At 37.9% G+C, this 24,771-nt stretch overlaps 1 protein-coding gene across 2 annotated transcripts; it reads right to left on the bottom strand.

Moving 5' to 3' along the window:
* Window positions 1-6,053: 6,053 nt before the first annotated feature.
* LOC116256390 (uncharacterized) lies at window positions 6,054-23,619 on the bottom strand. 2 transcript variants are annotated; one of them, XM_031632748.2, is made up of 22 exons: window positions 22,540-23,619; window positions 21,693-21,808; window positions 20,287-20,495; window positions 18,307-18,426; window positions 17,102-17,230; window positions 16,896-17,021; window positions 15,283-15,338; window positions 15,099-15,198; window positions 14,904-15,021; window positions 14,597-14,806; window positions 14,087-14,423; window positions 13,176-13,269; window positions 11,611-11,719; window positions 11,030-11,301; window positions 10,806-10,933; window positions 9,822-10,056; window positions 8,618-8,806; window positions 8,176-8,459; window positions 7,831-8,017; window positions 7,481-7,723; window positions 6,583-6,671; window positions 6,054-6,511 (listed from the first exon to the last, which is right to left on the bottom strand). In XM_031632748.2, exons 1-22 carry the CDS (start codon window positions 23,301-23,303, stop codon window positions 6,364-6,366), a joined length of 4,263 nt encoding a protein of 1,420 aa, XP_031488608.1. In that variant the 5' UTR covers window positions 23,304-23,619; the 3' UTR covers window positions 6,054-6,363. The 2 variants fall into 2 exon arrangements, with proteins under 2 accessions (XP_031488608.1, XP_031488609.1); XM_031632749.2 differs by lacking the exon at window positions 21,693-21,808 and having other exon boundaries at window positions 22,540-22,741.
* Between the last annotated feature and the right edge of the window lie 1,152 nt (window positions 23,620-24,771).

Here is a 24,771-nt window from a genome sequence, read left to right as displayed (position 1 = left end):
GGTCCAGGTCTGAAAAGTAGTTCAGGTTAAAAGGATTCTTCTCTGAAGTTATTGAAATCGTAAATCTCCAACATAAGAATTTTCAGCTGCAGTCTACAGAGGCTCTGGGAATATCCATTTGTTTCTGCTGCATCAAGCCGGGATTCTAAATTAAGAGTCCTTTTTGTATTTTTGTATTGAAAGCCAGAAAGTTTTTAATTCTCTTTCGTTTTCTATGATTCACAGACACTTTTAAAGGGGAAAGGAACCGAAAAAGGAGGAGCAGGAAAAAAGATTAGTTAACTCTCATTCTCTCCCAAAAAACAAGTGCCACCCCAGTGTCTAGCATCTTTTAGGTCTACTTCTATCAGCTCCCATTTTACCAATGCTTGTAGTTGTTCTAAATCAGACCCCCCATTGGTTAATGAAAAAGCTGGACCCAGGAGAAAGACAAGTAAATTAACGGTAACTGGGATGTCATCTCATGACTTCCCTTTTTGTGAAAAAGATAATTAACTGTTTTTATTTCACTTGTCTATTCATTGTCACGAGAGAGAGATTGAGAGAGAGAAAGAGAGACAGATCACATTAATATCTTTTCTTTCTTCATTTAACCTTAAAAGGAATGTCTTGATTGTTGCTTTGAGAAATTTGACTCTAATTAGTAGAATGCATGACGATTAGTTTAATCATGGGACTCAAGTTAAAGTGTGGAAGTCCATTCCAAGCAAACCACAACCTTGGAAACATATAAAGGTATGACCTTTAAGGTAGTTTCCCCTGAACAAACATTTAAAAAAATGGCTATATTCAGGTTAGAGCTAATCTAATTTGGGTTTTGTGGAGGTTGAGTTCACTTTTCTTCTTTTTATTGAACTTTTTCAACCAAAGTCATTAGACTTTATCCAATTGGATTTAGTTTCAGACTCAATCAACATATGATCCTACATCTATATGCAATCAGGTCACACCTTGGTAGATATCGAACTTGGCTTCAGATTTGGTTACAAAAGTGCCTACGGAATTCGGATCTAAGGAACAGGTTAGAACCTTGGCAGAGTTGGAAAGGAAACTACTTGGTTTTTTTTTTTCTCAGTTTTATTTGTTATGGAAGCATCAACATTAAATTCTTCCATGTGCATATCTCTATCATACTGAAAGCTTATAATTGTTCTACTTGCAGGAATAACCATATGAACATAATATCTTAATAGTAGAATCCCAAAAAACCAACACCATCTCTTTGCCAAACATGTTTGATGGGATTTTAAATCCTCGCTGTTTTCTAGCACCACGAAACGAAAATCTTTCTTATTGCTCTATATCTCAAAATCGCTAGAATCGACAGCGTCAATTACCAATAAAACTCCAACTCATGCCACCAAACAGGATGAACGAACGACAAGGAAAGTTATATACCCAGATCATCTCAGATGGACTTTGGATTTTGGGTACCAAACTTTTTGTCTCATGTTCCTGATTTGACGCTAAGAACAGCGTGCTTCGTAAGAAAACCACCCAAATATATGCCCGTTCGCTGGGACTGAGTAATAATACGTTTCTTGTTTTTCACTACTCTTAACGTCCATTATATAATTCTGCAGCTACCATATATTATTTTTCTATAAACCGCCTCAAATGGGAAAACAATTAAAAATCAATAATAAATTGGTGCAACTTGGATGCGAAGATTGCTTTTAATTGCTTTGTTCATCCTTACAAGTGACAACTATAACTCAACTCATCCTTTAGTTTACTGTAGCTTATAAAATAATATAACTTTGGAGATTAACTAGTGGTGCTACAGATGTGGCCTTTCCTTTATATTTTTCTTGGCCAGCTAACCTCTTAGCTTTAAAATTTGGACCTAGAAAGCTAAAAAGGAGAAGGAGTTAATGCTCTTCATCAAGTCGCCGAGCTTATGGTTGTGATTGAATTATTTAATCCAACAACGGGAAGATGAAATCAAATAGTATGAACGATTAAGATCACTCAAATTATTCCTTTAACCTGTTTGAATTATTAAAGTGAAGAAATACAATTCTTGGTTGCAATTATTATGTGGAGGTGTGGAAAGAGATAATATAATTCAGGCCAAGGAGGCAGCTAAGATACAAGGGCAAGAGTTGACCTGCCTGTTTATTTAGAGCAGCTTCAGAGCAAATCCAACCTAATTTCCCTCAGAAAAGCCAGCTGCGGCCGACTGTATGCGAATTGCGTGCACAAGGGTGTGCACGCAACAAATATACACTTAAAGAAACACAAAAAAAGTGGATTTGAGCATGTTACATTGTTTAATACAAATTATATATTTTAGACTTAATATTTTGGTAACTTCCATGTTGTCCTTTTAAAAACCTTCGTTTTTTTCTTTTAAGAACATTTTGGTCGTTAAACATTACATGCATAATTTTTTATGCACATGACCTGTTTCGATTATAAGTGCTGCAGTGGATGGGGATGGATGGCTGCCATTAATGGAGCAGCTGCCGTTCAAAACCCACGGCTGACATTACAAGCTGAAATTAAGTTTAAATGCATAGGCGTTAAGAGTGAAGATACTGTATATCCCACGCAGCGGAGCTAGAAACTAACTTAATTTTATACCCTACTTAATTGTATACCCTTCATAAGATCTTAAACCATAGTAAAATGCTATAACAATATGGGAACTACCCACACAAGCCCGCATGTTATGTAGCTCATCTTAGAGTATTAGTTTTGTAGTTTCACGCTGTTGGGAACGCCATTAAGTCTTACTGCTCAAGTACAATTTTTTTGTGGAAAAAAGTTTCGGTACTGCTACTTGATGCCTAAGTTGCATTGATTTATTAAACAGTTTCGAAAATCGTAGCACTTAATTATATAAACTACCAAGTTATTGATAAGCCGGAAAAAAGAAAAAAGCAAATCAAGTGGGAGGTGGAGGAAGTGAGTGCAGAGACGGCGAACGGAGAAAAAGATGTGGAGGGCAAGCAGATGCAAGGTTTGAATTGTAAGCTTTCTTGTCTGTCTCTTCACGACTAATTTAATGGTGAGAGGCGGAGGAGAGCACTCTCGATTGTATCATTTTTTCTTCATGCGGTAAAATATTATTGCTTTTATGCAAACTGGAAAAGTGAGAAGGAGGTACACAACGAGGGAGAGAGATGAGCAATTCATGCCATTTAAGGATCTGTATGAATGAGATCCTTCTTATCATTGTTGATTTCTTTCACTCGGCTATGAGCTTAAAGATATGGATGGAAGAGGCTTCTTAGATGGGTGTATCTTTCTTGAGAGGAGGAAAAAGTTAAGATTTCTTACAGACCAAAAAGAACAGGACAAAGTAGAGAACTGGTCTACATTATTCAACGCTGATAGTGCCAGACAGCTGAAAAATCTGGTTGAACCCAAAAAAACGTCGCTTTCAAGAGAAAGGATTTTCATGGGACAGACGGACTCAAGAGACGGGCGGGAGACAATGTATAGCCTGTGCCATAAGTGGCCGTCAAGTTTGGTTACGAGTGGGGCAAACAATTAAACAAATGGTTGGTGTTAGATTCACATGATCTTCATTGGTTCAAGCGTTGCACCTTCTTTTATTTTTATATATATTTTTATATATAAGGGTGGGCATCATTTTTATATATATTTTTTTATATAAGGGTGGGCATCGGGTTCGCCTGATCCAAGTCTGGCTGACTCGAAGCCCTAACTGATGGCACAAGCGTAACCTGCGTAGTTATCGACTTTATGTGTGTAGAGTACCCAATTCAATGTCCACCCTTATTTGAAGTTGTTCCTCTTAGTTACGAGTTGCCAACTTTATGTGTGTCGAGTACTCGATTCAATGTCCATCCTTATTTGAAGCCGGTCATATTTTAGATTTTAATATCTTAGAAGCCTTTAGTGACAATTTTTAAGGGCGTCATCATCAGCACATGAACACTTTATAAGAGAGTCATTGACGATGGACCTCAGAGTTTTTAAGTGAGCCAATGATATATATATATATATATATATATATATATATATATATATATATATATATATATATATATATAGGGTCCTCAATACCCAATTCGGGCCAGTCCGGCTGTGCAAATTTTTTTAATCTGGCCAACTGAGGTGTCAAATGAACAATTCAAGTTGGGTCCGTCACAAGCAGAGTATCCAACTGCCCATCGTGTACCCGACCCGTTATCCACCCTTACCTAATAAATTATTGCCAATGTACTTAAAAAGATTACGCCCCTGGCCGGTGATTGGTTGGGCGCATGATGCCCTTCAACACCTCCACGGCCTGCTCTGTTGCTGAATCATTCTTCTTCATTCTTTCTTTTAACATAAAATAGAAGATTGAACAACTCAGTGGGTCCTCAGCTAGTCTGCAGAATCCGGAGAGTAATTTTTCATGCTGTTGTCCCCATGTGGCATGAGGGTCGGACCTTGCTCGTAGCGTATTCTTCCACGCTATAAAAACATGGCGTTGGATGGCCCTGTCATAGTCGGTGGGACCTGATTCGGTGTTAGCATATACAATTTGGTTACCTACTTATTTATTTACTTGGTACAATCTCTCTCTCTCTCTCTCTCTCTCCCTCTTATGCGCTGTCCATGGGAGGATATTTGTGTATATATTCGCAATGATAAGAGCATAGCTGCAGACAAGTTAGGTACAAACTTCTTCATGAATGCCACCTTCGGATTTATACCACTAAAATATTCTCAACACACAGATGTGATCCATACGCTTTGAATTCACAGGAACAATCCCTTGACTTCTTTGATTTGGAAACTTGTTCAAGCATGTTCCCACAAGTGCCTGTGAACTTGAGAGCTAGCTTCTGTGAAGTTCAAACGTGTAGATCACATCTCTGTGTCCAAATTTGGACCAGTAGATCATTCAATCTGCCTCGTTCCTCCAATGATCCCTGACTCTCTCTCTCTCTCTCTCTCTCTCTCACACACACACACACTGTCTAGGTGTGTCTAGGAAGGCCATGGCCCATTCTAGTGAGAAACCCGTGGATGCTTTTGTAGCAATATTATAAGAATCAGCTTGAATACCAGATCAGGTGGCTAATTTAAAGTGTGCAATTTATTTGACCATTCACAGCTGATTTAGCTGAATAGATTAGTGCCGGTTGGTCGGATCTCCAGCATCACTGATTCGATTCATAAAACGATTTTTGTAACCGTAATAGAATTTCCCTGGCCCGCTCATGCTCATGCTGGTTGTGAATTGTGTCTGTCGTATCTAGCTTTAACAGAGTGAATGTCAATGGAGCTAGAATCCGGAGACCTCTACCAATCACGAAGAATCGTTAAAGCTCTTCCAATGACTGCCGCCGTAGGGTCACATTAATTCTTTTTTCCAGGACTCTCAGCAGTTCGTTGAATAAGTTGGCCAGCGGAGTAGCGGCTCCAACAATGAACCGCCGACCATGGACCCTTCCTCGGTGAAATAACACGAATATGTCACAAAATAAACAGAAAAAAGAGTAAGGACTCTGTTGTTTGGACAACAGTGAGTAGTCCAGCGAGAAAAGTGGGATGCAATAAGTTAGAAGAAAAGGTCATGAAGCAAACATTTTGAAAAATATAACAGCAGCATAACCAATGGGAGATGCAATAAATTGAAGTAAAAGTCACGAAGCAAACATTTTGAAAAATATAACAGCAGCATAACCAATGGGAGATGCAATAAATTGAAGTAAAAGTCACGAAGCAAACATTTTGAAAAATTATATTATTAACATAATCAATGGGAGTGGGATTAGGGGAAGCAGCGTCAAACAGAAGCAAAACAGAAGCGACAAATGAATTTTAAAATATGGAAGTAAGGTTTCCTGGCAACATGGTGAAGGTGCAAAGACGTAAATGAATTACAAAAATATCTGGATAAAATATCTTAAACGGAAGGATTACGACCTCGAATACTGAGAGATTAACGAAAATCGTGGCAGATGCCTCGCTGCCACGCATGTTATGTTCCCTAGGAAAACCCAAAGTAAAAAGGAACTTAAATCGTCCGACAGGAAAAAGCGCTACGAAGAACAAGATGGCTTTGAGGTAAAAGAAGCTCGAGAGACCAAAAATAACCATTTCCCCATAAGAGGCCGTTTAGCAAAGAATACGCATCTGATATTTACATTGGCAAAAGAATCATTGTAGCTGCACAGGGACATTAACTCTTTAACTTTTGACTACACTCGAACGGACCAATCAGCATGCTCTTCATAGTTACAAATTGAATAGCACCCAAAAAGGAAAGCTACCCCTTTTCCGTGTGACAATCAACTTCTTAGCAACTTCTTCTCACTCTGCCAAAAAAAAAGAGGGAGAACAAAAGGGCCAAAAATACGTGTAATACTCACCACGATCAATGGTTAACGAATATCAGGACTGCCAGAACCTGTTTGGGTCTTTACTATACAAAGATCGGTCTTGAATCTCTAGATTAGCAACATGCCAGTCAATCAGTCGTGCCTGGACGCATTTACACAGCACGAGACAGGTAGGCAACATCCACCATCCGTTTTCTTCCCTGTTGAACAATAAAACTTGAGAAAACTTGGTGCTGCTTCACCAACAATTCAAAATCCAACGTATACTTACATGCTAAAATTCCAAGGCTGAAAATTTGGGTGTTTTTTACTTGAAGACTGGGATCTGTAGTGAAGGAATCCACATATGAACGCTACAACCTGCCGAAATTATGTGCATGAAAATCAGTCCTACAAGAGAAATGCCTAATACAAAATAGTAATCCCTGGAAAAGAGAAGAGGCCATGAAAATGGTTAATTTGACCGGAGATGAAGACAGGAATCAAATAATTGGAATCAATCTGAAACCAATCAGCAAAAACAACTACAGAAATAAATGGCATAATCATGAAGAAGCTACACAGCAAAACAAAGAAGCCAGCATCCCAGCGTCATAGTTCCCCACCCTGATTATAGAAAAATAGAAGGGGAAAGAAAACTTTTATGGTTTGATAAGCACATGGTCAAGTTTCAAGAAGATGAATTGCATCAGGCAAAAGTACAAGCCGCAAAACTAATGAACAGCAACTATAACACAGAGATGGGCTTCATGTTACATAGCCATAACAATAATACGTCTCAAATTAAATAAAAAACACAATTTTACGTCATTATTTTAAACAAAACCATACCCAGCATATAACTTGCTTCTAAGAATTTGCATTAAGAACTCACAGGCAATGTTATCCGTATCGTACGATATGTATCGTCCGTATCAACAAAAACGATTAGATAAATGTCATACGCACGATACGCGTGCGTATCACACGCGTATCTCCCGTATCGTACGATACGGGGTAAAAATGAAAAAGGGGCCCGATGGTACGCTCCACTCTCTCTTCTATTGTTTCTAAACACTGCAGAAAACAAGCAACAATTTCCGGCAGTAATATTTTTTCCAGCAACAGTTTAAAAAAGTAACACACAGAAATAGAAGGAAAAAGAGCACAAGCAACTAAAAGCAACTCACAATGTTAAACAAGGAAGTAACGTTCCACAATGCATACACACGAGCAAGACCTGCAGACCGTCTTGGACCATGGCTAAATAGCGCATTGATTCCAGCAGGAAATGGTGAAAGTATGCCTAGAGGAAGAATGAAGAGAACTAAAAAGAAGTCTCCCAGTGAGATTGAGTATAGCTGCAGTAACGTAAGCAACACTAGGCTAAAATCTCCTAATAGCAGAACAGATAGGACCAATCCAACAAGATCCTGCAGAAGTAAATAGCATAAGACATTATTCACCAATGAAGTCCTGTAAGGGTAAAGGGAAAAGACCTGGAGCAGAAACGTTGGGCAAAATAAACAAACAGGAATACCTGGTGACCAACAGGTCTGGTGTTATGAACAATAAGGGAGAGGGGGAAGAATATGTCCCTTCTCTCCTCAAGCATGCGCAAACTATTTGTGTCTAAAATAGCACCACAAATTCTTTTACGCAACAAAATGTTTTCATTGCTCCTCACATTGTGATTCACTTGATCATCCCCTTGTAAGCTGTACGTACTGCAGGACAAGGTCAACTGTGAATGAGATGAAGAAAATCGTATACAGATTCGAAGTAGTTTGCTACAATTGATCACCAAGAAACCACAGGTGGGACAACATTAGTTAACAGCAAAAGGACAACAAAACAAAAAATCGGTGCAATTAGTATAGCATACCGTGGCAATTCATCCCTCGGTAAGCCACCAGAGACTTCACAAGAAGTGAAAGCTTCTTCTTCAAAGGCATAAGCTACAAGTCCAAACTGACAGTAACCAAAGCCTGTAGCCTGAAACCAAGCCAGATCAATCCATACACCATGCATGTTCAAAGCAGGATTAGCATGAGTCTCAAGCCAACTAAGAACTGGCAGCAATGTTACACGTAGGCGGCCTCGACGAACTAATCGCAATTGAGCATTCAATCCAGCTACAAGTCTGTACCATATGGTTGGTGGTACAGACTGGAAAACAGAGTACACAACAATCAGAAGCCATAGATAACAAGAGAAACAAGCAAATGAACCTTATTCAAAAAGCATTAGTCCCAACATGGATCAAATATTAGTTTCACATTGTAAAATTGAAATACCAGGCAAATTGTTCCACACGGTCAACAAACCTGACTCATAAGGCTGGTCAGAACATTGTCGCTGTGAAGAGAGAATGGTGCCATATAGCTCCCATCGCCACCAAAGATTAAACACATGGGAAACCGTTGATGAAGGCGAGGGGGAAGATCGGGTCTCTTCTCATCTCCTCCAAGGAAAAAATCGATATAACCTAGCATCAAATCTGGAGTAGCAGCCACCTATATAAACAATTAGAAAAGTCAAAATTTACCTTGAGAATGATGAGCACATTGAGAAGTTTGATAAAGCAAAGAATATTCAAACTAGAAAACATGAGTGGATCCATAAGACTTATCCAAGCCATGTGCTGGAGTTTCAACAGAAGGACCTCTTAGTTACGCAAGAACAAAGGCCCAAGAAAGGAAAAAATAAAAACCTTAACACGTTTGCCAAGAGAGTAATTGAACAGAAAAGGGATTAAAATGAATTGTTTGAAGCAACTATCGACAATACAATCAAAAGCACTTTTTCTTGCATAAGGCAACAAAAAATCTCATCCACGAATGCACACAGCCTGGAATGAAGTACCTATCATAGGAAGTGACAAAAAGGCACAGCCCACTACCTACCTAATCCCATCCTCAAAGATGTCTGACATATCTTACAAATGCATTAACCAAAGCAACTGGGTCAGCTGTTCACCAAATAAGGTGACCACATTTGGCCACCTCCTACTCTACATGTATCATAATGTGAAACCATTCTAATAACTTCACACAGATCCGGAATCATGGCACTGAAAGTTCTGAAGCAAAATAATATTGTTATTCGAAATGAGGGTGTTAAAAAGCATCTGGACGTTAGAAGCAGAAATATCAGATTGGAACCTTTCCACCAGAAAAGCTGGACAACAGGCTGTGCCACCCAACCCAGTCTATTTGGGCTGGGCCAACTCACTGATCATATATTTCGCCAGCCCGACTCAGCTCACTTTAAGTCGGTAAACATAAAAATGAAGCCATTGGCTAGCTAATCAGACCCACCCTACCTCAGCCAATCTCAACCCAATCCTGATTGAACATCCAGGCTTTATTAAGCCTGCTAAGTCAATCTTGTCCTGATCAAGTCTGTTGCTATGCCTATGCCATAGAAGAGAAGCCAGAGAAGCACAAGAGAAGTGAAGTGAACCCCAAATAAAACATTGTTGAGAAGTGCATAGAATGAACCCAAAAGGTTACTGGTTTACTAGCTGACCTTAAGCCCCTCGTAGAGAGCACGGGATCGACATGAGCGCAAGCATGAATGATCATACTCTGACCGAACAAACTCACGAAGCCTTTGCAGTTTCTTCTTCCTACGCCATTGCAGCCATGACCAAGCAAAGGGATAAACAAGAACAGAAAGAATGCTGTAGATAGCACCCTCCCACCATTGATATGCAGCCAGAGCATTGATCTCATCGACAAATCTATTGAATGCATCTTCATACCTGAAGGACATGGTACTGAGTTATGGACCAAGGAACCAAAAACACTGTGCAAATATTGTTCTCGGGTTTCTAGCACAAAGTTTTTTTGGGAAAAATCTTGGGACTTCAAATAGTAAAAAAACATAAAAATAATAGAAAAAATATAAAAAAAATTAACATTGTTTACCAAAAGGTCCAAAACATTGCTCAAATTCAAAATATGTAATAATATGTTAAAGAAAACCTTAAGGGGACGTTTGAACGACACCCTAAAACCAAATTTTGGAGGTGAAAAGTTGTTTTCATTTCAAAATGCCATTTCAGGCGCGTTTGGATGACACAAAAAATGGGTTTTTCCAAAACTCATTTTTGGCAAAAACTGTTTTCCAAAAAAGGGAGAATAACCTCGCACCCCCCAAGTTATTCACAAAAAAATATGCGTTGGTAGTTGGTACTATTACCCAAACACACAACCCAGTTTTTAAAAAAGGGATTAAACCAGTTTTTTAAAAAACAAAGTTTCACAAAACCAATTCTTTTGTGTGTAAAATATATTAACATTCATTTTTTCTGAAAAAAAATGAGAAAAAAAAAAAGAAAACCTTAAATAATTTAAAATATATTAACATTCATTTTTTCTCATTTTGGTGCTTTCTTTCAAAATATAAAAAATTTCTCCCTTTTTCTTGTTTTCCTTTACTTTCCCCTTTTTTGGCATTTTCTCATGAAGACGGACTCAAGAAACAACTAGAATAAGGGAAGTGGCATACACAATCTCCATAACTTGATCTGGAGGCGAGTGGGGCAAGTGCCAAGGTTCACTAAAAGTATTTGGACCCATGAAATACATTCTGTGCACATGACTCTGGGATTCTTCAGCTCTATTTGTTTCCAGAACCTGCATAGGAAAAAAAAAAAAGAAATAGGAACTATAAGGGCAGAAAAGGATCAAAACTATTCTAGCCAACAGAAACATAAGAAAAATAACATTAACCTCATTCAGTGATTCAAGGAAAGGAAATGAGTGATCAATTTGAGATCCATGTTGAGTTGGAGCAGGACCAGGCAATTCATCAGCACCGACAAACTTCATGCGTGCTACACTCAACACAAGGGCCAATAAAACAAGCAGACCAGATAAAAGGAGGCCAAACAGCCAAGGCCCACCAAAAGTGTATATTAACTCTTCCAGGGGAGTATAACAGTTTGGCATGTGATATCTATCAGACATGCATTTGTAGGGACAAGGAGTTCCAGCTACACCACCTGTTGCAAAGAAACTATTTTTATTGATTTTCACACTCCACTTATATAGAACAAACAATATACAGAAATTCATCCATTGAACTTTGACTTGATCCAAAAAATTGTTAGTTAACTAAATGAAAACTAAAAGCAATCTTGCATCTGATGCAGTGAATGGTCAAAAAAGCAGGAACTAAGAAGAATAACGAGATGCTTAAAGCATGCACGTACACACAGTAATATAATAAAGCTATCTGATTGCCCAACGTAGCCTAGAGAGTTCCTAACCATAATAACATACATTCCATAAGAATGAACAGGTTAATGTACCTCGAACATTAATATACATTGCCCTATGTGGGAGCTCATATGCTGGACATGGATAGCAAAGCTCTGGATCAGAACCAGTGACATTCTTGTAGGTCCCTGATGGGCATTCCTACAAAACAAGAGGGCTATTCAAATTAGAAGTAAAAATAAAAACAGAAAATTGAATTTACACACCCAAGATCAACTGAATAAACATATCATTAATAGATACAGAAAAATCAAGCTGATAGAAGTAAGAAGCAATGAATGAAATAGAAACGACTATATTGGTTACTTAATAATGATGATTAGAATGATATATAAGGTGACCTTCAAGTGGGGCATGCAACACAGGCAAACCATTGGGAGGATGAAGCAGGTATGACGAGGTTTTACTCCATATTATATGGGAAGAGGATCAGTTTGGATAAGGAGTTACACAGGCAGAATGTTAAGAACAGGATTTCTAAAAGGATGGATTTAGGCATGAAGTCAAGGGACAAATAATGTTAGACGGATATATGACGAGTAGTAAACACATCCCATATAAACCATATATGATGCAACTCATTGGATCACGAGACAAGTAGATCAACTTCTAAAGAGAAAATAGGAAGTAAAAAAGAAAACTTTTGTTCTAATTGGTGATACTTATACTAAAATCAGAAAACTATTAACATCAAATATGTTGAGAAATATTATATTTTGTGCCATGTGATGTCATTGGGTAAAATTTCAATATAAGCACCCAACAAGAACCTTGAACATAAATCCGCACAAGTATAAAACAATCCATGAAAATTGGAAGATTTGGTGGATTTTATTCATTGAATATCCAGGTTTGCTGTCATATCTGGTTGTGCAGATAGGTCCCTCTTAGCTGAAGGGTACCCTTTTGTTGATTTGAGCCAGGACTGCTCCAAACGATGCTTCACAAAAAAATTCAGAAGCCAGCACTTTTAAAATCCAGTTTCTTAACCGACACCAGCACCGGACAAGTTCCCATCCATCACACATGGTTTTCCACACCGCATATCAAGCAATCGCTACATTAAGAAAGGACGGAATAAGGGAAGAAATAGGGAGTCCCATACAACATGGACATCAAATCTAACTTACCAAAGAATAAAAAAGAAAGCAATCTTAGCAACAAGATCATCTGCAAGCAGTAGTCATAGAAATTGTGAATGCATGCTTCAAAAGAATAATAATGGTCGTATCAGGAAAACATATAACTAGGAGAAAAAACTGCATTAGACAAGAGCTAGTATTCAGGCAAAGAAAATAAGTAATAAAAATCAATTCAAAAGATAATATTCAGGAAAGACAATGAGTAATATAAGACAAGCACAAACATGACAATTTAAGTAGTCACTAGTGGACAAACTTTCCCACAGACAGTACTGAATAAAATGTAAGGTAATTTTTTTACAAACGAATTTATGCAGAGAAGATGATCTCTGCAAGTCTAAATTAATTTAAAAAGCTACATTCTACAGCAATAATGGATAAACAATCCTTTTGACATGTCGACTGCAATTTAAATGGCAAACATTGTAAAACAATTAAATGAAGCACAATATTACCACACAAAACAACCCAAAGAGTCCTTTGGGACACTCTTTTCCTGTTATAGTTCCATTTTCTCCTGCTACACCCTCATCTTTTCCCAATCCTCCCCTGAAATTTTAAAAGATGAAAGACAAAATGATTCATGACAAGGGCCACCACCAAGAAACAATCATAGCTATCAAAATACTCACACTGTATATGACAGAACCTCACGAAATAGCAGCACAAAATTCAAAAGAGAAGCTAACAGGAATACGGAACCAAGAAAAAAATAAGAATGAGGACTTGTGCTATTGAAACTATTATACAAATGTCTCTTTCATTTATTAATAACCAAAAGAATCATGTGATTGTTAGTTCTCTCATAGGTTGTGAATGCATACATCTTGTCATCAAGTGGCAAATGGTGATCCTTTACTTCATTCGATCCACTCCATTTTATGGTTGGAACCCGCTGGAAAAATAGATTGACAACTGTTCTATTTTAATAGAGATTCAAATTGATTTCAGACTTAAATAGATAGAAAAAACAATTTTGAAAAGTAGATACAAAGTTATATACAGAAGACTAAACTAGAAATATTCGACACATTACTTTTGATAAAAATATGAAAACAAGAAAAAACATTTTAATATTTATTTCCACATAATTTTGTCCGCAGCGAGGGTCATTTAGTGTAACTAGTATCTTTCTCGTAAAGCATAGTGAAAGTTTCAACATTTTCAATTTATTGAAACTCATTACATATCCTACAAGATTCAAAATAGTTATCCTAAAAATAAAGTAATGGCCAGAATGCTTCTCGTTGACAAATTTTATCTTCCTTACTGACAGGATAATTTGACGAGCCATTGTACACAAATTCAAAGGCAGGAGATAATATAGTTACTTAGGAGCGAAAGGATTGTAGAAAGAGATCAAAACCTTGCAGTTATTTCTCCACCAATACTCGCAATTGGAAGATATTCATCACCAATGGGAATGTCAGTCCAGTGAAAATGGATCCTCCCACCACCACCACCTCCTCCTCCAATGTGACTACCATGCCCACCAGTACTTGAAAGTGTTGACATCTCTCCAAGGGTCAACATCCGCAGAAACAAAAGTATTGTTCCACCAGAACCTCCACCAGTGCCTACATTCCCATCACCAATTGTACCATAGTCTTGGTGCCTCACAATAAGATGAGAGCTTTCTCCGTCTGCTTTAACAGAGCCATCCACCAACAAGCTTGATAAAGAATGTTCCAAAGAACCCATAACTATTAAATTACAAATACAATATATTAATCATCATTAAACTGGCAAGCTTCTGCCAACATCATGCATAATTGACCATATCTTGAACAGAAAATGGATAGCATATGTCCATAAAGGAAAACATATGATATATGATAATGTTCTATTCATTTTGCAAGTTCGTCCATAAGCTTACCTATAATACCCCCACCTGCAGTGGTTAGACCAAAGGTCTCATTTCCACTTCCACTTCCCAGTTCACAAGGCAATTGGGCATCTCCATATGCATCACCTCCCTCAACAAAGCTTCCATCATAGTACCCTCCACCACCTTTGCCACCATGTCCAGCACCACTACTGACACCATTGCTTGAAATTCTCCCCCTTCCCATGCCTCCTCTGCAACCTATAAAAATTTGACGCATTTGTTGGCTCACAATTAGACTGCAAGAGAAAAAATGGCATATAGAAAATGATGATAATTTTAAACAGAGATGCAATACCTAGCCCTGATGTGCTTATGCTTCCAGTTGAATAAACTATTATAGACCTTGCCCTATGAAAATGAATAACTGCCCCTTGTATGCTTCCTTCAACATGAATATCCTCAACCCGGCAGATCTGATCAAAAGGGTTTAAAATTAAAAAAAAAACACAGGCAAATGAATGAAGTTGGAAGTCAAAACAACACAAATTACCTGAAGAGTGAAAGAAAGTGAGGAGTTGACATTGCAATCTTCAGGAGGATGAAGAAGTTCAACAGGACAGTCCCTGCTTTCACAATATAGTCTAGGAGTCCTACATTGTAGTTTTACATTGTATAAAGAACATGAATATACGAACTGTATACATTACATAGGAAAAGGAAAATTATCTACATACAAATCATCTGATGTTGCATTTTCCAAAGGACCTCGCAAGACAGATCCTGGCCCAACCTAGAAAATACAACAGAAAATTTTCCGTTCAAAAATAACCATCAAATATGAAATATGTAAATCAGTGTCAACAGTTTAAGGACCATTAAGGCATTACAATGCAACAAACAGCTAACTACAGCAGAATGCAGAGGTATACAAGGAGAAGTCTGGAACCATGTTTGGTCAAAACCAGATACGCTGAGTTTATGGGCTGAAAGGATTCTAGCTTTTATAGAACCATGTTTGGTCAAAACCATTGTCAAATATATCGTGTGCAGGTATTATACGGTGAGAAATTTTTCGGGTATAATAAGGCAAAGTTCATGGAAATAATTAGATGCATCACAAAAATTGATAAAATGAAAAAAAAAAACATTAAATTTTTATTTTTTATTTTTTGCCGTGTCCTAGCAGAGTCCCGTGTCGGTGAGTTGACACGGGTACGCCTCTTTAGCCGCGTCTGTGTGACATAGCATGACAGACATGAATTGGATTTTGGCATTTCTTCAAGGACAGCAATTTAGCCATACATTACTCAGTTCAGTGTTTGTGCACTTTTCTTTGCAGCCAGTATTCTTTTGTTCACAAAGAAGTTTTTACCATCTAGAATGCACTTACTCCCAGGTAGCATGCATATTTTCACGAGTGCTACACACCAAGCTGTTTACTACTTTCAGTAGCTGGCTCTATTATCACAAAGGTTACCTACCACCAGGCGATGCTCCTTTTCTGATACTGCTGAGTAGCTGAACCACTCAAATAAGGTTACAGGTCGAGTCACCTAGAGCTGAAGTTAAACCATGGAAGCTCGCTTTGAATTCAGATCAGAAGAATGAACTAAATTTCAATTTCCAACTAAGCAGCAACTAAATTCCTTTTCTTGACACTAGACTAGTTGATTGGCAAACAGTATAGGATAACCTTCATCTGATCAACATACAGAGAGCTACTGGAACCTAGAAAACAAAAAAAGAAATTTCCTGTGGATGGCACAAGATGTTGAGTAGACAGGTAATCTTCTAATACAGCAGATGCCCCAAAAAAACTTAACAAGCACAGGCTACATTTTCAGGAGCTACAAAACCAGATCTAATCATATTAATGCTAATTAAGGGATTTTTATACATCAAAGAATCATAAACTCATGTAAAATTTAAACTCAAAATACCAAAGGGAGAGTGAAGAAAGTCTCAAGTACAAAGCAAAAAACTGTAGCAAGTCAACAAGACCACATGCTGCAGATGGTTTGTTAAGGAAAAGTAAAGCCAAAGACCACATTTTATTACACTGGCAAGTCTATATTATAGAACTGACTGCAAAAAAGTAGACGTATTAATTAGAATGATGATTTTCAATGATTCTCTTTTGTAAAAAAATACATATACATATGAAGTATATCTTTGTGGAGTACAATGAATAAGCATTAATATGAACATAGGCCTACAGATTACATACAAATGTATATTTACATCTCTGTTTATATGCACACTACAATTATATTCATTTAATATATGGATACATATTACATACATTATAACATGCATAGGAAGAGGAAAAAACATATGATTGCCTTACATTGATGCGGTAAAATAGTGAAAGAATCAGACGCTGAGCCTCTATTCGGTCTCCTGGACCTGACAGATTAAGTAAGCCTTGCCCATGTACTCCTAGGTTTGAATTTGAACGAATGACAGAAGACTCCTGGATTGACATCAGAAGAAGGTAAGTCACAAGAATGTGCTAGACATGCCCACAAAGCAGACTAGCACAATGACAAAAACCTTTAAAACCACCAAATTGCTGGCTTCAAGCAAGGATGTTGCAACAATGGAATCACCTCCACCGTCAATAAACATCTTTGAGTTCCACATTAGGAGCATCTTGACAGACATGCGCAAAGCCCCATACACCTGGATTAAACAAAAAATAAGCAGGAAATTGATAAATTTTACGGCAGGACATATAGAAACTACATCTCTAGGATTCAAACGATCACCATAGCAGATGTCTAAAAAGACACAATACAGATAGAGATACACATAAACAGATATGCATATTATACATGTCACAAACACAGTTTGAGAATAATAATGTAAATGTCTTCCCATTAATCCTTGTCTCTAACTGATTAGGTGATTTTTTACGTGGGAGAGTCACCTCAAGAGGAGTTACTTGCACCTACAAATTACATAAATACTATTGCTGATTTCTTTACCCAAGCAGCAACATATTTCTACGCAGGCCTTACTCAAAGTGGCTTGGGTTATTTTAGTAAATGTGTTCAACCAACTCCAATACCATCTAGAAATTAATGTCTTAAAAGATTTTATAAAATCTCATTATTTTAGTTTTCAATTTCTTGGAAATGTCCACTTGAGATGTCCTTAACATAAAAAGAAGAATCGCTTCTTTTGCAGGGCAATTTTCTTTTTATGAAACTTGAAAGTACCTAATCCATTACCTTTGCTTTTCCATTTTATATAAGAACACCCTAGCGACAAATTTTCCCTCTATCCAATGGCTTGGGGTTGCTTGCCACCATTAAATCGTTGACACAATCTAGAGACTACATAATTATAAATATAGTGTAGACTCGTGAAAGAGGCTCTAGCTCAATATTTCATTTCTAAGTGCATTATTCATAAAGCTAACTGCATGCATGTGATAACCCAGGAAACAAAAAAAATCATGTTTTTCCAATGTCCATATATTATTTACAATGATTCACAAATTAACAGTTAGAACTTCCTTGGCTTACAAAATCTTATCTATAAGTCAAGAAAACCTATTTTTAACATTCTGATGGCTTATAACATGCAAACCACATCCATGCAGTTGGTTTTGTAAAACATGCTCATGACAAAGATAGTTAACTAGGCAGGTCGCAGCTGGGTGCACACGTCAAAAGCAAGCCATGCATGTGTCAGTTAAGAAAACTTGTCAAAGCAAAAAAAAGAAAAAAAAAAAGAAAAGCTGATCCATATACCTTTATTACTGAATCACTCATGAGAAGCTCCTCAGACATGAGCTCAAACTCGGAAAAAGGATAGTGACTGAGGCCAAATGTGAGAATTCCACGACACAATAAGCTAAGTTGTCCTCGAACCTGTCATTGGGGGTAATAAACCACAAATAATAAACAGCACAGCATTGACCAAACTCGCATGTCACATTGGATGCTTCCTGAAAATAAGCAGCCAAATATCTCCCTCTGAAAGTTTAGCATGAACACTGCCACACAGCCACCTATTTTTACATATTACCTATCATGTCTTCACAAGATGACGTGAATTTTATTTAATGCCTAAGCTAGCTCTTCATGAATCAAATGCCAAAACCAAACTCCCAAAAGGATCTTGCAGAAGCTCTCAATAGCTCAGTAGTCATTGCACTCAAGAGATATACCATAACATAAGATCCCCACATATCCAACATATCGGGAACCAAGAATTTTATTTTATCCTTCAACTGAAGAACGATCGACAAGCTTTAAAGCACTAAACATAAATTGAAAGGAGAACTATGTACTTGAAGGTACACCTAGGCTGCCCAGTCATGCAGGTGATGAGGCATTTTGCAACAGCTAGAGTTGCCTAGGTCTTTTACATGAGAAAACTGTTTTAGGAGAAAAAACAGAGAACATAAATGATAAAATTGTAAATAAGAAAAAATTGTGAAAAGCTGATGTAATCATTTGAAAGAATAAAAAACCAAAGAGAATAGGAAGAGAAAATGTGCTGCTGGCTGTCCTGATCCCAAATTGCATGACAGAACTGCAAACGTGAGAGAGAGGAGGGGGAAGAGACACATGCTTTCAGACTGCAAGCAGGTAAAGCAATAAAAGTTCAAACTTCTTTTCTTCCCTTTCTTCTTCTTCTCTCATCATATTCTTCTCATGTTTTGTTTGTTCATCTTTTTCCTTCTTTCTTTCTTCTTCTTCCTTCTTTCTTTTTCTCCTTCTTCATCTTCTTGTGCTGTTTGCTTATTTTAATTGGCTTTTCCTTCTTCCTTAACTCCGCTTCTTCTTCTTCTTCCATTGTCCTGCTTTTTTAATTTTAATTGTTTTTTCCTTTCTTTTTCCTTGTTTAATTTTTCTCATTTTTCTTCCATCATCCCCTTTTTTATTTTAAACATGGTTTATTTTCTTTTTTGTTTTCATATTTTTCTTCTTCTGTCGTCCTGCTTTTTATTTGAAGTTTGAAACTTTGAACTGTTTTCTGTCTATTTCAATACTTTTTTTCCCTTGCACTTCTTCTTATGGCATACATATAAATAATTAAATATCAGGGCCTATGACTGCATTTTAATACTTTGTGTGTCTGTGTGATTCAGTTGAAGAATTATGCTCCTTCTCTTACAATTGACAATGGGTTTTTTAGAACATTAGCATATTTTGCATGCTCGAGCTCTATGAACAAACTAAACATTAATCTTAAGGGCTCTCTCTTTTGAGTTATTGTTACTTTTTATAAATTGACTGATCGATTGTTTTAGAGGGAGACAGTTCAATTTTCTATGTAACATTTAGTGTCACAAATTTGTTAGTTTCTAATTCTTTTTGTACCACATAAAAAAGTCTGGCCTAGTTGCCTAAGCTCTAGGCACTACTAAACCCCTAGGCTCCACCTAATGCTTTTAAGTTTTTAATAACATAGACAGTGACATAGTGTATAAATCCAAAAGCTCATTTAGTTGACCAACTGCAGCCAATTGCCACCGATCCAACCATACTACAACATTTCGTATCACACATTAGCCACAAGCACCAATATTTAATGATCCTTTAGACATAAAAAAAATTGGAAGCCAGCAAAATCAAAAGACTAGCATAACAAGATTACGAAGAAAAAGTTAATGAATAAGGAACACCACTCTGCATCTAAATATGAAAAACCGCATAACAACAGTAATGGCACAAGCACAAACATGGAGAAAAGAGAATTTCAAAAGGTCTATGACACACCACCTGCACACGGCTCCACAATAGAGGAACAACAACTCGTGCATGGTTTCTAATGAAAACATTTGTCCAAAGAGGCTGATTAGGCAACTCTAGAAGAAGCGTATCAGTCTCAGTCGTCAAGTTGTGATTGCTCATTATGAGACTTCGAGGAACAGAGTCAAAAAGTGTTCCAGCCGCACCACAATTTTCAGGACAACCATGGCTTATTCCACCTGCAGAATAAACAAGAGGAGTACCAAAGAAATAATGAATCCAGTCACTATAAAGCCATCAATATTTCTCATGTCCGATTTAAGGAATTAATAAACAACTTTTATGCTAAAAAATGTGTTCTTTGATTGGAAAGGTAACTCAGAGATACCTAGAAAAATACATTGATGCTTAACATACATGATACATCAACTTCAGTGAGTTTGACACACCATCAACCAAAGGCATAGCCAACATAGGGAGATACACAAAGCTAAACCTCCATTCCTAAGCTACTCACTGTTACATTTTGGAGAACAAACAGAATACTCTTTATCACATGCCCCATGAAGAGCACCAGGGCAAGGAAGAAGGCAGGACACTCAAAGCAAAAACAGAAGTGAGATCTGCTAGAGCACATTAGCGTCCAATCAATATGGCAATGCCTCATTACAGAAATCATATTTAAACAAGCAATGCATGATAAGCAAGGTGAAAACTGAAAAGATGAGAGAACAATGACAGACAAGCTCAATATTTCCTTCACCAAAGATTCACAAGGTTTTTTGCTGGATCCTTGATGAACCCATTAAAGACTAAAAGATAAGAATGATTGGAAATATCACTTATGACTCAAAAACCAGAAACGCATATTTCCAATTTTAATCAGCATCAAATTACAGTTCATTCCCTCAAGAAATAACCGAAGTGAATGAACATGATCTTCTATCATGACAAAGAAATACAAAGCCAACCTTCCAATGATCATTCCGCCAAGGAAGCAAAAGTGCATATAACCACAAAAGTATAACTATAGAAGAACATGCTAGAGTACTTGTAGTACCATCAGTTTATGTAAATGCACTTATTTTGTGAACCTTGATGTGTGTGGAAAGTCCAACAAGGCTCAATAAGCACTGAAAACAAGAAAGAATAAAATAAATATATAGACAAAATGACAAACAAGTCAACAGAGATTCAAGAGATTCAACCAAAATAGTATGGTCGGTAGTCGTTATAAAAAATTACATAGTTGTTAAGTCAATGGATATACTTGCATCAAATTCCATGAAAATAAAAACCTAAAACGTATATATATCTCGACCAGGGCAATTTCAAAAGAAAGTATAAATCTACAAAATTCTACCCAAAAACAATGAGAAGTGCAAAGAAATAGCCAACCAATAGGAAAAAAGTTTGAAGCAATTAATGAAGTTTACCATGAACCAAAATTTCTGGATCTTCATGACGGCTAAAGATGTCAATGGCAATCCTTCCACCTCCACCTCCAGCCCAACCATTTCCTCCAGAGGCACTTATTTTTCCATTTCCCTTCCTTCTCGTTTAACAAAAAACAAGGTCCATCAGTCTGGAAAACTACACCTAATGCCATGTTAAAAATGCTTCTCAATGAAAGTTATTGAGCATTTATATTCTTTCCTCTGTTTCAGTCCACAAAACAGATAGAATAAATATTATTTATTTCTTCCTGAAGTAAAGAGACTAATTAACTTACTGAAGAACATTCTACTGGCCATTCAACATCTATTGACTTTAAGCAACTAACTTTAGGTTATCGCTTCCCACTTCAATGATAGTACGCCAGGCTTTTTTCACTTCTATTGTCAAGATGCAGTCAAAGTACCGTTAAAAATAAGAAAAAAGAAAAGAGTGCAGCAGCTCTTACTTCCTAATAAGTTTCACAAGACGCGCGAATACATCAAGTAGCTATATACAAAATAATTCCTAGGTAACCACCAAATAAATCATGAAAACCCACTGCACTGGTTTAAAAATAACTTCTCAGCGACCACCACAATTATAATCAGCCTATGTTGATTCATCTACCTAAGAACGGAGCCCGTGGCAATCTTGGTTTCGCTATCTCTAAAAAAACGGTCTCTTACACAAGACTGATAATGCAGAACTCAGATAAGCATCAGCACTACAGAACATTTATAGCTGATCTATCTTTAAGAAAACGAATCCATGACAGGAAAATTAGAACACAAAAATACTACAAGAGCGGAAAAATAATCGGAATAAATTGAGTTGAGAAAAAAGTACATTTTATATGCTTTAAGAATGATGCTCCCACCAGAGCCCCCGCCACCTGTGAGACTTGCATCTCCGCCATCAGCACATATATTCCCGTTCACATCCAAGATATCCTCAACAATAATCTTGATCCTTCCTCCTCCTCCACCCCCCGTATCCACCTCCTTACTCATCGTGCCGCCCTTGCTGCCATAGCTCCATGGCTCTGCTAGCGTCGACCAAGAATACGCATCCCCACCCCATACATCCTCAGGAAGCTTCCTGTCATCCTTGATGCAGCATGCACCCCTCCCGCCATGCCCACCTCCCGCGCCGTCGACCCCAAGCGGCGTCCCGCTCGTCTGATCAGGCGGCTTCCCTCCCAAACCGGTGCAATTGATCAGCGCCCCCTCATCTAAGCTCGCGTTCGCCGCTCCGACGACGACCGTCCCCGCAACGATCGACGAACTCTTCCCCAGTTCCAAACTCCCGGAGATATTCACATCGATGACGCACCCGGCGATCGGGCAACTCAAAGAAACCCCCGGCTCGACCCGCAGGTCCCCCTTCCCCCTGATGTAAAGATCGTTCTCTAGGCCTACGCTGGTGTTCAGAACGCAAAGACTGTCAAACGACCCAGTCCCGTTCAAATCTTCCTCGCAGGAAGCTCCCTCGATGATGGAATAAGAGAACGACGCGGAGGAGGAGGCCGAGATTCTAGGGTTTTGGAGAACGGAGAAAGCGATGAACAGAAGGGCGAGGGGGACGACCGATTGATTGCTGAACGCTGCCATTAACCGTCTCCGACGCTCGTCAATATCCCATCCCCAGAATCAAAATCTATCCCATTTCCGTTTCTACCTATCCATCGATCCCCTTACGAACAGAAGCAATAAAGAGAAGGAATCGAACGGAGAGGAGAAGAATGCAAGGTGTCCTCCTTTGAGAAATTTATATTGAAACGGTGGCAGCCTTCTCCGAATGGTGAGAGAGAAAGATGACTCGAGAGAAGAACTAAACAACGAGAGAGAGAGAGAGAGAGGGAGGCGTCGCCTTTCTCTTTCCTTTTGTTCAACCGGATCCTTTCACGATAGAATACTAGAATATGTTGTGGGATGTATTAAATTCCCATTTCCTTCGCGGCCTTTTAGAGAAACGATTCATTCTCTCGGAAGCATTCAAGAATCAAGCCAAGCAGCAGCCATCTCGCCGCGTGTAAAGAGAAAAGCAACACCATGTTTGATCAATTATGAGAAGCGAGAAGAAGAAAAGAGAAGGAATGAAAAAAGTAGGAGGTTTTGAGACGGGATGCATGATCATACACGTCTCATTAGTAAGTTAAAGTGCTAAACTAGTATTATTGTGTTTGATTGGCGAGAAAGAAAGCTTAGTTGGGATGCCCACATAATCTTTTCAAGTTTTCTTGTATCTAAAATTCTCTCTCTCTAACATCTGTCTTTCCATTGTTTGATAAGTAGTTGAAGACGTGGAAGAAGGAGCTTGTCTCACACCGAGTTCTGCTCGACAAGTGGTGATCTTTTCTGAATAGTGGAGTTGGTTTTGTTGCTGAATCTGCCGCTTTTCAAGGAACCAATTTTGCACGTCACGGGGATCCACGAAAGAACAGCCAAAGAGGGGGGGGAGAAAACAGAAACTTAGATTTTATGTCGCGGGGACACTTCATCCTGTCGGTTCATTCCTTGTTACATTTAATCCAAAAGATAAATTGTCCAAAAATAGCAGACCGTGCCAACTTCTGAAAGTTACGGCGAGAAATTGAGTGAATGTGAGCAGTCGGCACACAACACTAACTTGGGTGTTTGATTGGAAAAGTAAAAGGTAACAAAAATCCGCTAATGGAAAGAAAGTACTTGTGTCTTTTGACATGCTCAGCATACAACACAAATCTTCTCTTGTTGGGACCTGCTTTCTTTTTTTGCTCTGTTTTCTTGTGCCTTATTCAGTAATAAAGAAAAATCCTGCCTAATGGACCATACTGCAAAAAAAGCCTTCAAAGTGTGTATTTCAGCAATTTTTGTATTTTTCTGCACCATTAAGTAAATATAGTTAATATTTGTTATTGTTTTCATGAAAGTAAACTTCTTAACGAATGAATTATTATTCTGCAAACAAGTTGCCAAAAAGTTTAGCATATGGTAAACGCGCGTAAGTCAAGAATTATTTTACAATATGGTCCACAAAACCAGACCATATTTTGAAGAACCCTGTTTTATACATGGAGGGAAGGAAAGATACCTCGAA

This window comes from Nymphaea colorata, chromosome 6 (assembly GCF_008831285.2).
Source record: "Nymphaea colorata isolate Beijing-Zhang1983 chromosome 6, ASM883128v2, whole genome shotgun sequence".
NCBI classification, from domain to species: domain Eukaryota; kingdom Viridiplantae; phylum Streptophyta; class Magnoliopsida; order Nymphaeales; family Nymphaeaceae; genus Nymphaea; species Nymphaea colorata.
Note: the sequence above shows the minus strand (reverse complement) of the source record. Positions and strands in the feature narration are given on the sequence as shown.

What these genes read in the sequence shown, in the direction of transcription:
- LOC116256390 (XM_031632748.2), bottom strand. Translation starts at nt 23,303, where the DNA reads ATGGCAGCGTTCAGCAATCAATCGGTCGTCCCCCTCGCCCTTCTGTTC. An exon ending in GGTGGAGAAATAACTGCAAG is followed by an intron (nt 13,270 to 14,086) that starts GTTTTGATCTCT and finishes TTAAAATTTCAG; the next exon opens with GGGAGGATTGGGAAAAGATG. An exon ending in CAGCCTTGGAATTTTAGCAT is followed by an intron (nt 6,512 to 6,582) that starts GTAAGTATACGT and finishes ATTGTTCAACAG; the next exon opens with GGAAGAAAACGGATGGTGGA.